The sequence below is a fragment of the Corticium candelabrum genome, chromosome 1, assembly GCF_963422355.1.
Source record: "Corticium candelabrum chromosome 1, ooCorCand1.1, whole genome shotgun sequence".
In the NCBI taxonomy this organism is placed as follows: Eukaryota; Metazoa; Porifera; class Homoscleromorpha; order Homosclerophorida; family Plakinidae; genus Corticium; species Corticium candelabrum.
Genome location: NC_085085.1, coordinates 15,547,043 through 15,559,542, shown reverse-complemented (window position 1 = coordinate 15,559,542; position 12,500 = coordinate 15,547,043). Strand labels below are relative to the sequence as shown.

Sequence of the window (12,500 nt, the reverse complement as noted above, 5' to 3'; positions counted from 1 at the left end):
TCTGTCTGTTTGTTTGTCCATCTTTCTGTTTGTTTCTGTCTGTCTGTTTGTCTGTCTGTCTGTCTGTCTGTCTGTCAATACATATATTTCCTATACAAGACATTATTACAGTCTACACTAAAACTCAGCAAGTTCTAGGAGAACTAGGACCCAAGAGTTCCCTAAGTATGACTAAGAGTCAAACAGTTGACAATAAGCTAACAGAGTTACTAATGGCACCAACTGAGTCACCACTATACTGGACTCTGCTCATCTTCTGCAGTAACACTCTTGCATTGCACTGCTAGATCGCAATTGAGAATGGCATCATCCAGTAGTTCCTGAACTCGTCCTGTCTGCACTCAGTTGTCCATGTTGCTGTTGATTAGAGTTGGTTGAGATATTTTGGGCCTCTTGCCCCACCGACCAAAGTGCTCCATCACCAGAGAAATGAAATTTAGTGTAGTTTCATAAGGATGTGCCTGTTTGTTGTAATTGTCATTTTTCAGCATTTCTCTTCGAGTTGCTGCTGTCCCATCTTCTAGGGCTGCTTTTGGAAGAGCATCAAGTGCCCATGGATGTGCCAAAGAGATGTCTAACTGTCTGTCTGTCTGTCAATCACATATATTTGAACTTTTATCTATGATACATGTTGCAATGCAGGGTACTATGTACTGTCCAACTACTAGTAGTGTTCATCAACTAAACTAAGCTAAAATAGAAACTTGTGTAATACAAAATGAGGACTATGTACTTAAAAGCTGCATGTACAAGCAAAGCCTCCAGTACCAGCTAGTGGCTAAAGTACTGGGTGGCAAAGAGGTCACATCTGTTGCCTTCAGATAGCGAAGATAGCTTTTTAGAGATGACTCTAGCATTACACTTCTGGAGCTGAACAGAAAAGCGTTTGGACCAGAAGTTGATAAACTCTGCAGCGTTCGGTTGTCCCACTTTTTCCGATGACTTCTTTCTGTTTGTCTGTCTGTTTGTTTGTGTGTTTGTCTGTTTGTGTGTTTGTCTGTTTGTGTGTTTGTCTGTTTGTCAACTCTGTGTTTGTCTGTCTATATGTCTGTGTCACAGATTTTGACGGATGAACAAGTGTGAATGATAGATGTATGATGGATATCATGTGTGCTTAAGAGTCTGCTTTATTGCTTGGTCACAGAAATGGACGTCACAGTCTAACAAAACATGCAAGTGTGAGCACACCTTACACACACACACACACACACACACACACACACACACACACACACCGATTGTTGTGCTCAGGGTCTGGAATTGCAAGGAAACAAAGCACAACGCATGTCATGTATCCACACTTTACTGTATGTTTGGATGCATCTCTAAGACACATTGTGGATAGCATACTTTCGTATAATCTGTACACAACTGATACACAGACATTTGTTTGTCTCTGTCAGGTGCCAACGTGAGAGTAGACACCACGTTGATCGGCTTTGATAACATGTCATGGATACGAGGCAACAGGAGATTTGTGTTCAAAGGTGGAAGTGAGTGACCATCGTTGTGATGTCACACTCTTGTTGTATGTATCACACTTGAGTCGTTACAGACGAAGAGGCCGTGTTTATGGAAATCGATCTCGACAAGGAAATCGTAAACAGAGAGGAAATACAAATGAGGTTCAGTGTGTTTGTGTGTTTTCTTTACTTTTCTACAAGGTTGTGTTTCTGTGTGTCAGTGCACGTCTTGATCCTGTAGTTGCTGCTGCTCCGCGTCCTCGTGCTGTCAAGTCTCTTCTCTCAAAGCCGAATGTATCGACAATATTTCCAACAGAGAGTATTGCATTTTCTCGGTAATGTAATTTAAGTTTAGTTTTATTTTAGTTGTTGCATTTTATTAAGGTCTGTCTGTCTGTCTGTCTGTCTGTCTGACTGACTGTTTGTTTGTCTGTTTGTTTGTCTTCTGTCAGTTTGTCTGTCTGTCCACTTGTTTGTTTCTGTTGTTTAATTCCTTGACTCCTCGGTGATCCAATCTGAACTACACGTTGAAATCTCAGTGGCAACTGCTTGTGCAACAGTTCCTGTCTATGTATCATTTTGTGTGGCACCAGGAACTTGGAATAGTTTCATCACTACTGTTGTAAACACGTAGCTGGAATGGCACATTATTTCATGATAACAAAAGTATTCAAGTATTGAGACTGCATGTGTACATATACCCACGTGTATGCACACATGAGCATGCAGATGTGCTTACATTATATTGTGTTCAGTTGTGTATGGGTTTGAACAACTTGCTGGTAATGGTATTGCTTGTACGTACTATTTGGCAGACAGGAGAGAGTGTTCACGATGATGACTTAAACATATTACAACATGTGTCTGTAGCATGTTGTTTGATTGTTGTTAGATGTCACACAGACATCCGTTTAATCACTTGTTTGCTTACATCTGTTTACATCTAGCTGTAAGTCCGGACTTCCTGGTTTTCGTATTGATCGTGTAGACACTGTGTGTGGCTACACAACTAAGGTAGGGCATCACTTATAGTGTGACTTCATTAGTTGATATTGTTTATGTCTACTTGTGGTTGTTTCAGGTGTTTTCAGCATTGAATGTTGAGTTTATAACAAGAACGAGAACGGACCACTTGTCAGAATCAGACAAGAAGAAAATTAAAGGTTCAATACAGCTAGTCATATATTTACATATATTTGTTCTATTACATTATGGTCACATACCAGTGTTTTCCTTATTGTAAATTCTCATTGTTATGACCTGATGGGTCTATTAATGTATCTGTCTGAATACAAGCCCCAGGGCTTGAGTTAAATGGTGGAATGCAAACAACTCGTTTGTGTATTAATAAAAGATCCGGGGCTTGTATTTGGACAAGGTTTTATATGGTGTACGAAACTATTAACTGGACTGTGTACGTTAGAGATTACAAGTTGCTTCACTTGTCAAATGCGTACGCTACTGGTATCTGTTCACGAGATTGTCTAGCTACATAAAAATACAGCAAGTTGTTCGTAGTAAATCCTTCAAAGTCTGATTCCTTTGAAAGCGCTAAATCGTCTTCCTCCCATTCTGTGACATTTGCCGGCATTGGCCTAGTTGCTTCCACTGATTGTGATTTGTCGTTGCTGAGGTAGAGATATGCGATGATATTTGACTTGCTTTGCAGGGCTTTTGTCCTTCATGCAGGTCATTAGAGCATTCTCCGTGGCATCAGCATTGGTAGTGTACATGTGTAGTGATTCCCACACACTTGAAAGATTATCTGATAGTTTCAAATGAGTGGGTTGAGTAGGCACCTCAACTGTAGGTTGAAACAAATGTGCCTGTTGTTTGTATGCTTATACTTTCTTGTGTAGCTTCGCTAGCAGTTCTGGCTTAAGCACCTCGTCTCACGTGCGAGCAGTTGAACAGCACGTGAGGTTGCGCAGTGAGCACGGAGGAAGGCTTGTCTCGCGAGGCTACTTCCTTGTGCATGCAGTGTGTGTGTGTGTGCACGCGCGTGCATGCACATGCGCATGCGTGTACTGCATGTAGGTGTGCGTGCATGGACTGACAGTCTGTGTGCTTCTGTATAATTGCATGTGTTAAGCTTATTAATTGATTGACTACACATTTTATGTGCATTGTCTTTACAGGTTTTGTGATCATATTTCATTCATGGTGTTGATTTTCTGCTGTAGTTTGTTCCAGAGAGCATTAGATATTTATTAAATCAAATAAATCTCGTCTGTACGCATGCAGCTGAAGACAGGGTGGGTCTTTTATTAAGAACAACATGTAGACAAAGTTACAAAGTGGTTTGAATTGAAGTCTCTGGGCTTGAATTTTGGTGGGGCTTGTATTTTGGACGGATATGGTAGAAACATATCTATTTATTTAATTTATCAATGAGCATGCATGGCTACAAAGTTTGCTATTTATGTGTAGAACGGAGTGTTAAGTTTTTTTGTACTTCAGTTGGTAGTGTAAACATGTTTCATCATATTCTCACCGTATTTGCACGTATTGCTTGTACCATTTCTATCATTTGTGTTGTATTGTTGTCTGTGACTCTTTGTATTAGGAAGTGGTGGATTTCAAAAGTTATTTGGCATCAGCAATGACGGCAACGAGTCAGATGAGACCGGAGGGTCAGAGAGAGCAAGAGACAATAATGTAACGATGTGACGCTACGACGTATGACATCATCGTGTTCGTACAATGTATCATTATTAGTTGTCTCAAGAGCCTCCTTTCTTTGAGTCGAATCCAAAGCAGCTGTCAGAGGACAACTATTTCAATCCGCCAATAAAATTTAAACGTGGAGATCATGGTAATGCCTCTGATTTCATTTATTTTGTCTGTAGTCTGTGATTAGCGGTTTAATGTCACTAATACACTGCACACTTACTACTTTACAGTACAGTCTTAAGCCTTGCTTTACAATATGATGCTGACGCTAAAATCCTACTCCAGCATCAGCGTCAGTGTCAACATGCTTGGCTGAGCGTCAATGTCATATTGTAAACCAGGCTTAGTCATTTCAAGCCTCTGCTGGAATCACACAGCAAGCGTTTGGATAAGGAAATGATTTGGATGAAACTGCATTACGTTTATAGCAGATATATCAATTGTAAGGGCAGCCTTCATGATGTCTAATAGTAGTCGTACTCCCGATGCTAAATGTTGACACGACTCAATACAAATAGTGGTATTAGACTGTATGATTATGGATAATCTTACAGTCATGATTATCAAGCAACCCAAGTCATACAGAACATGAGTATCAAGCAACCCAAGTTAGTGTGTGTGTGTGTGAGGCTGAGAGCTTATTACATACGTACCATGACATGTAAGTGTAAGTGGATATGAACACTTAACTTACATTTACAATGAAGTGTCTTTCTTGTGGTAGGTCTACGTGATCAGATTGGTAGTAATTGTTATTGAGCTCTCGTTGCACATCGAATCGAGTGTATAAGTACACTGTAGCAGGTTCTTGTGCTTTGCTTTGTAATTGTCGGGAAACGAACTTTGTACGATATTTGCTTCGTATCTTGTCCAGAATGAAGCCTACGTACTACAAATTGGTTGACCGGGTATCCAGGACAACCAAAAATGTGTGGGCAACTGAAATGGCAAACTGGTGTTGCCATGTTTGATTAACCTAATGACTAACCCAACTGAAGTCGTGCCCATTACGTGGTCCACCTGTTCATCTGCAGCACTCGAAGGCAATCCTTCCAGTTTCCATTGCAACCACTTTGTCCCTGTGGTACCAAATGCCACTTACCTCCAAACGTCAACTGCCCATTGCAGGGAGAAGTTTGAAATTGCAAGTGAACGTGAGATATCAGACGATGATCAGCCAACTTCAAGTGCTGTCATTGAAGTAGTTAGTAGACCAAGAGCAGCACAAAGGAAGGCAGTGGTGGTCTCTGGAGTCTCAAATAAGACCAAGACTTTGAAAGGAACACACAGCATAGCCTATGTCATTTAGTCTATGGGCAACCAGAGTAACGACAGGGCAACTAACTAAAACTTTTAACGTATATGGTTGCCCGGGGATACTCAGAGATGAGAGAATTTGTCGTACTTCATGTGTAGACCTGCTTGTTTATATTGCTCAGTGGAGACTGATGGGTCTCTTTGACCCACCGTAACCCTGCATGTGATGGTAGTGCAAATATGTCTGTTTGAGCAACTATTTGTTAGCATACTGTAGTATGCATGTGTGACAACAGATATTGGACGTGAACCCGAAGTGAATGTTTCGTCTCAAAAGTTCAAGGCAACGCTGTGGATGGCTGAAGATTTTCCCTTGTCACTTCATGACCAAATCATGCCGATTATTGAGCTTCTGGTCGGTCACATAATATAAGGTTGGCAAGTGGTTTTGTTATTTTTGTTTGCAAGTTGTAGGCGGCAAATATCAGTCACTTCGCTCGTTTGCGAGATTTTGTTCAACTTCATCTTCCTGGTGGATTTCCTGTTAAAATCGGTTGGTTCTCAATTTCTTGTTGAAATGGTGTGCCTTAAGCTTTCATGTTCGGTGTGCTTGTGTAGAGATTCCGTTATTTCATGTCCTCAATGCAAGCATCACGTTCACCAACATCAATGGAAGTGAAACGAGTGTAGATGGTGTTCGACTCGAGCCGTGTCTTGTCTCTGATGAAACGGTTGTAGCACAAGATGGCGGCCGACATGAAGACTATGGTATTGCACCATCTGACAAGATAGTTAGAAATAGAAGAGGAGGCAATTCTGGACACGACAGACAACCTTTGGTGCAAACAGTGAACGAATGTCCAAATGACAGCCGTGCAAAGTGTGTTATCGATATGGACGTATTCGAAATTCCTAGCGGCCTCGCTGTCGGTGCTCTAGCTACTCAGTCAGGATTCGACAACCAAGACGAATGTCTACAATTTGCCATACAGCAGAGTTTATTGGAAAGCAGCAAAATGGACAACCTCCAAGACACCGAACAAACGTCACTAAGTGAAGACGATGCACTGCAAAGGTCAGATAATTAAATGAAAAGCTTGACCGTCAGGCAACATTACCCTCTCATTCACTTTAGAGTTATTCAACAGAGCATGTCAATGTCGACACGTTCGGTGCCATCTAGAGCAGCAGCTGTAGACAGCGATCTATGTCTGGCTCTTCAGTTGTCACTACAGACGAGTGATGAAGAAGAAAGACGGAGAAAGCAAGAGGAAGAAGAACTACAAATGGTACTAAAAATGTCAATGGCACAGCAGTAGACACATAAATGCAAACCTAGTCAGATACGTGACGTACTACTAGCATAGACTTACGAAGTACATGACATAAACGTAAATGTTGTGGGTCGGTCATCACAATCATGGTGGCAATTGCCAATCATTGTCGTTGTTACCGCGAGTGCGCATGCACAAGGATTACAGTTAGAGGTACAGTAATACCGCTGTGGATGGCCAGACTGATGACCACACCAAGAGACGGCCGGACGGAAATTGGAATGCAGCACATGCGCTTGTTGTTGCTACATCTCTACAATGGGTATGACCGGAAATGACACATACAAAGCAACATTTCAAAATACCAAAAAATTTTAAATTAAAATTTCAACACAAATGGTACTAGATGTGCCCATGGACGAACATTAATGGAAAATATCACACAGTGTTCATTGCAATATGCGTTCTTTACCTACAACTGAAGGTGGGAGGCATTGGTTAGCTGTCAAACAATGTGTTGTAGTGGTGTTCGTAAATTTATCTCGTCCTCTGCTCTAGTAGGCGTAAGACCTCTCTGCACATTTCCTCACAGTGCTGCATCTCTCCTCGAGCTTCTGATGTGATCTGTGTGAAACAAGAAGAGGCTAGATAACAACTTGAGTACAGTACAGGAGGTGTGTGTGTGTGTGTGTGTGTGTGTGTGTGTGTGTGTGTGTGTGTGTGGGTCAGACCAATTAATTTCTTGACGCTTAGATTTGCAGTCAACGTTTGAACTTACAAGCAAAAATAAAATTTGATGTATGCACACACACACACACACACACACACACACACACACACACACACACACACACACACACACACAATGATTTTATGCCTGATGTAGAAACATTTGGTATCAGTGACTCCAAACGCATTAACAACCCACATACTCCATCGTCTGTTTCTGTATTCTGTACCTCATTTGTCTTAGTGTCTATCTCGTTATGTTATAGGCTCACTGGTAGCACACAACTGTGCATGCTCAAAATGTCACGTGATCATTAATGTTTTATTTGCTTCGGTTGATCCAATTTGTTTATATCAAAATATCCAAGCATCACAAAATCGAGTTGGTCAGTCATAGATTATAAGAATCAACTTGCTTGTGAAGGTTTTAGGTAATGTACCAGTAACATATGTCCTATTGCTCACCTTGCTTCTCTGCTCAAAATTCGTGATGTCCTGAGCAGCAGACAAAAGCATCTGCAGTGCTGACCACGCCCCCGTTTCCAAGTTCTTAGCACCGATCTTCGACATAAACGAACTGAAGGCAAACCTTGAAAATGTATCAAGTTGCATTGCACTGCACCTGCATGTCAGGTTTGCATGCGATGCTTGCATGTTTAGCAAGTTGAAGAAATGGCGACCAGCACTGGTTGACGGCTCGCATAACCCGAATAGGAAGCTGGAACTCATCGCTGTCAACACTGAAACAACAAACTATAACAAAGAAATCAAACGATGACGTAACAACTGACTTGGCTGATTGACTTCTTGATGTCTGAAAGGAATAAAAGTTATCAATCGTGTGAAATGATGTAGCAGGTTGTGATCAACCAACCGTGTTCTCGTTGTGTGACAAATCCATCAATTTCATAAGCTCCTCAGTTGAACGTGTCAATGGAGGGATGAGTTCCCTCATTGTTACTTCCAGAGTTTCGAATCGCTTCAACCCGAATGTCATCCAACCTGACATAGTAGCCAGTGCAGAGCCCTACAACACAACACATACACACTCCAGCTGTTCACTGGCTAGCTAGGTGTGTGTGTGTGTGTGTGTGTGTGTGTGTGTGTGTGTGTGTGTGTGTGCGTGTGTGTTTGTTTGTGTTTGTGTACCAATGCTGCAGCAGTAGCAGCCACTGCAAGACCTCCTGGCGTGTACGATCGTGCAGCCACAGCTTCGACGAACCCACGAACAGGCATAGAGAGTACAGCCCCACTTGAGCCCTGCTCGATCACATACCTGTAATCACAAGCAACACGTACCCAATTTCACCATCACCCCACATCATGTAGTTCTCACTCTATGATCTGAGATTTTGGATCAAACTTTTCTAAGGAATCCAGTCCGAGTCTTTCAATAGCCTGTCACATAAGCTATGCATGTTAGAGTCTTCGGTTAATCCACGTAAATGTATCACCAGTCGAAGTTTCTGATCTTCATCGATGATGAACAAATCATCTCTATGAATGTAGAAGTTTGCTGCAGCGAGAAGAACACTGAGAGGTACCATCCCCTCAAGTTGAGACCCGACAACAGCAATCCTTAGCTCCTACATCAGACAATATTTATTTCATTGATTTTTGTAACGAAACGATGAAACTAAAAAGTACACAACACTTCAATACATACATACACTAGAATTTTAAAAACTTTTTCCCTGTAAAAATAAATAGATCTAGGGATTGTATAAAAAGTAACAGAAACAAGATCTATAGATAATATGAACCAAAGCCAGACATCATTAGTGAATCCTTCCAACTCACTAAATGTAAAATGAAGGAAATGTGGGGTTGGAAGGATTCACTAATGATGTCTGGCTTTGGTTCATATTATCTATAGATCTTGTTTCTGTTACTTTTTATACAATCCCTACATCTATTTCTTTTTTCAGAGAAAAAGTTTTTTTAAAAATTCTAGTTTGGTAAGTCTTTAGTAGTGCGAAAGCACAACCTACTCCATTAATTAAGCAAAGATTCTATAGCGTAACGAAAATACACATTTCCTAAATCATAGTTGGTATACATGTATAGTTGCACATCTCGAACATGTGAATCTTACGTATACAGTGTTCTCTACTTGCAAAATATGCGCATAGACTGTGCAGTATTTGTGTATAGGTTTGAATCATGCAGACGTTACATTTAGTTGCAATTATAACTTACCACTAATAAATGAAGCTGTGTTCTACTCACTTGAGAGCTACAAGCTTATGTGTATGTAGTTGTGTGTGTGTGTGTGTGTGTGTGTGTGTGTGTGTGTGTGTGTGTGTGTGTGTGTGTGTGTGTGTGTGTGTGTGTCACAAAATACCTTTGCATCTTTCAAGCATTCCTCATAAACAACGTGAATGGGTGTCGTCTCATGATCCATCACCGTGACAGCAATCTGGGCCATTCGTCTCTCAGGAATCATCTGTCCTTGAGCCTTCACAGCTCTCAACCTTCCAGGCTACCAAACACTCAACACTACAGAACACACACACACACACACACACACACACACACACACACACACACACACACACACACACACACAAACAAACACACACACACACACACACACACACACACACACACACACACACACCAGAGTCACCCAACCTGATCTGGTGATCTCCCCTCTTCTCTTATATTCAACGCAATACGATTCGCCTGTTCCTTCGTTGCCAACAAATTAATATTAAAATTGAGAGAGTAACATCGAGCTCCAGTCACTGTCACTCCCCACGAAGGAACAAAACGAGGAGGCCCATAGTCAGGTCGCCACTCGGGCTTGACAATCTAACAGACAAAATCCAAAATGCAACATGTCACAACACATTGAATTCAACCGACTTTGTCTGGTAGGCCTTCGTATTCTCCCGCTCTGATCTGATTCAGTGTCTTCCTGTGCTCCTGTGTGCTCGACATCTCGTACAAATAGACGGGCACTGCCAACTCCCTGCCCAGACGTTCAGCAAATGAACACGAGCACTCGACACACATCTCCTTACTCACTCCCTTCACAGGCTTAAACGAACACACATCGAGTGCTCCCACTCTAGGATGGTCACCTACAACCAATATGAATGACTCCGCCCACTCAACACACAACCCGCCTACGTCACGCTTACACCCACGCCCATCATACGCCCACGCCCATCATGCGACCACGCCCACTCGTTTACCTGCATGCTTTTCCATATTTATTAGGCGTTTGGCGACTTTCGCACCGGCTATTACTGCGTTGATGACGGCGTCGGGATGGCCGACGACCGTGTACACCGTGCGGTTCGCCTTATCGTCGGGATTCGCGTCCAACAGCCAACAGCCGGACGTTTCTTTCAGAGCGTCGGCGATCGCCGAAATCACGTCTTCACGACAGCCCTCGGAAAAGTTCGGAGAACAAGCCACAAGCTGCGACATTTCAACAAATTAAATTAATATCCGGGCTTTAAATATTAGTCCGGGCTTTTGATATTATTTACACGTGATTACTGGTATTAATTTTTTATCCGGGCTTTCATTTTTGCTTACACGTGATCAGTAAGATGGCATCCAATGCGAGTCATTTTGTCGGCGCAGGAAAAAACGGTCTCGCACGCTACGTGCGTCAACTCAAACGGTTGACGTTACAGTTTTGCAGTCAAGGAGGCAGCAGCCGGGGATTAAGGTCGACTAGAATGCTCTGTAGAATTCTGTCGATTATGAGTGTTGTGCGCATGCGCGTAGAGAGTACATTGACGGGGAGATAACGCGATTTGCGAGGAACACACCGCAAGTGGCTGTGTATGTAAGAGAAAGACGAAGACGACATCCGCGCTTGATTGGAGAGTTTTGTGAGTCGGTTGCTAGTCAATGACATGGAAACTATTAAATATTTATAATTATGTAATAAAAATATAAATTATTTTTTAATTTAATTAAAATTATTTCTAAATATAATACAGAAAATAAATTTACAAAATTTTTTAATTAATTAAATTAAAAATAATTTATATTGAGGTTGATCCTTTCAGTGAATGGCAACAGTCGTGTAGTGTCTGTCAAGAATTTCACTTCATCCGAGGTGGCAAAACACGTGAAAACCCTTACAAACATGTCAGGTGCAAAGCCGGCCAAACTGAACAAACGATGGCACACAGACAACCCAACCATCCAAGGCAATTGGACTCCGTTTATGCATAAGAAACATTTGCAGAAGCCAAGCCTACAGTCAAGAAAAACTAACAATTTTTGAACTTGTAAAAATGTTATTTTAGTCAAACTGAAATGTCGAACAAGTGCTCTAGGTTGATATCAACAGTCTTATACATCTTATTAGGTTCGCTAACATATCCTTAGTTAATAAACAGCTGCGATATGCCAAACTGTGTGTTGCTATGGTTGCTGTGTGGGCTCTGTAGCAGGTTGGTTGACTTGCTGAGATGCAAGGAGAGTTTCTAGTAGGAGAGATGGAGACACGCTTTCAATGTTCACACACACACACACACACACACACACACACACACACACACACACACACACACACACACACACACACAGCTCAGATGTCAACAGACCTGCATATTTGATCTTGTCTTGTAAGCCATCCTTTGTCATGGAGCTAGAGACAGACAACAGAATAGGGTTGAGTGTGATTACAATACATCAAACTTTCGTTTCAATTTCCTAACAATAGCATTACACCGATACTGCAGTGAACCATCCAATTCATTTAATATGACATTGAATTATACACATCTATAATCTTCAATAGAGATAACACACAAATGGTACGTAACATCAATCAACAGCACATGCTTCCCAAAGTTGTGATTGGAGGTCAGTAGGCAATGGATCTGACGACCGACCAAAGTAATGCATGAAATATGATCATTGGTGAGTGTCCAATGTTGGACCTGCTACACGTTTCAATCCTCTGATATGACCTGACATGTTCCTGCTATCACACACTGCAGTAGCTCGGCTTACCTGTCGATGGAAGACATTGAAAAGGACAAATCGATACCACCGTGTGCTGCTTCAGGCTATAGACCAAACGGCTAAATTACCCTACAAAGAGCCAATGCAAAACATGTTGGTCCACTCT

General features: G+C 41.7%; 4 protein-coding genes across 5 annotated transcripts in view; 2 read left to right on the top strand and 2 right to left on the bottom strand.

The window, feature by feature from the left end:
- The window catches only part of LOC134180188 (ankyrin repeat domain-containing protein 13D-like), a 7,943-nt gene extending 1,115 nt beyond the window's left edge, over positions 1–6,828 (top strand). Inside the window, exons 6-16 of one of the 2 annotated variants that reach the window (XM_062647296.1) lie at positions 1,404–1,493; positions 1,556–1,625; positions 1,685–1,798; positions 2,411–2,477; positions 2,545–2,626; positions 4,030–4,121; positions 4,182–4,278; positions 5,690–5,808; positions 5,868–5,946; positions 6,012–6,468; positions 6,529–6,828. In XM_062647296.1, coding sequence (XP_062503280.1) covers positions 1,404–1,493; positions 1,556–1,625; positions 1,685–1,798; positions 2,411–2,477; positions 2,545–2,626; positions 4,030–4,121; positions 4,182–4,278; positions 5,690–5,808; positions 5,868–5,946; positions 6,012–6,468; positions 6,529–6,712 — 1,451 coding nt within the window. In that variant the 3' untranslated portion in view covers positions 6,713–6,828. Of the gene's footprint in view, positions 1–1,403; positions 1,494–1,546; positions 1,626–1,684; positions 1,799–2,410; positions 2,478–2,544; positions 2,627–4,029; positions 4,122–4,181; positions 4,279–5,689; positions 5,809–5,867; positions 5,947–6,011; positions 6,469–6,528 lie in introns of both variants that reach the window. The other variant, XM_062647288.1, reaches the window with a different exon arrangement.
- A 194-nt stretch (positions 6,829–7,022) lies between these two features.
- Positions 7,023–10,852, bottom strand: LOC134187716 (formimidoyltransferase-cyclodeaminase-like). The gene is made up of 12 exons (XM_062655870.1): positions 10,597–10,852; positions 10,265–10,482; positions 10,031–10,210; positions 9,741–9,878; positions 8,851–8,982; positions 8,733–8,794; positions 8,546–8,672; positions 8,271–8,423; positions 8,188–8,210; positions 8,019–8,136; positions 7,862–7,957; positions 7,023–7,291 (listed from the first exon to the last, which is right to left on the bottom strand). The coding sequence occupies exons 1-12, from the start codon at positions 10,832–10,834 to the stop codon at positions 7,205–7,207; spliced, it is 1,572 nt and encodes a 523-aa protein (XP_062511854.1). The 5' UTR covers positions 10,835–10,852; the 3' UTR covers positions 7,023–7,204.
- Positions 10,853–10,945: 93 nt separating this feature from the next.
- On the top strand, positions 10,946–11,648 carry LOC134184593 (large ribosomal subunit protein mL43-like). The gene is made up of 3 exons (XM_062652332.1): positions 10,946–11,081; positions 11,141–11,247; positions 11,428–11,648. Exons 1-3 carry the CDS (start codon positions 10,960–10,962, stop codon positions 11,646–11,648), a joined length of 450 nt encoding a protein of 149 aa, XP_062508316.1. The 5' UTR covers positions 10,946–10,959.
- A 57-nt stretch (positions 11,649–11,705) lies between these two features.
- Positions 11,706–12,500, bottom strand: part of LOC134184584 (uncharacterized) — a 1,928-nt gene continuing 1,133 nt past the window's right edge. Inside the window, exons 4-6 of the mRNA XM_062652321.1 lie at positions 12,383–12,438; positions 11,971–12,014; positions 11,706–11,850 (exon numbers count right to left, since the gene is read on the bottom strand). Coding sequence (XP_062508305.1) covers positions 11,789–11,850; positions 11,971–12,014; positions 12,383–12,438 — 162 coding nt within the window. The 3' untranslated portion in view covers positions 11,706–11,788. The remainder of the gene's footprint in view (positions 11,851–11,970; positions 12,015–12,382; positions 12,439–12,500) is intronic.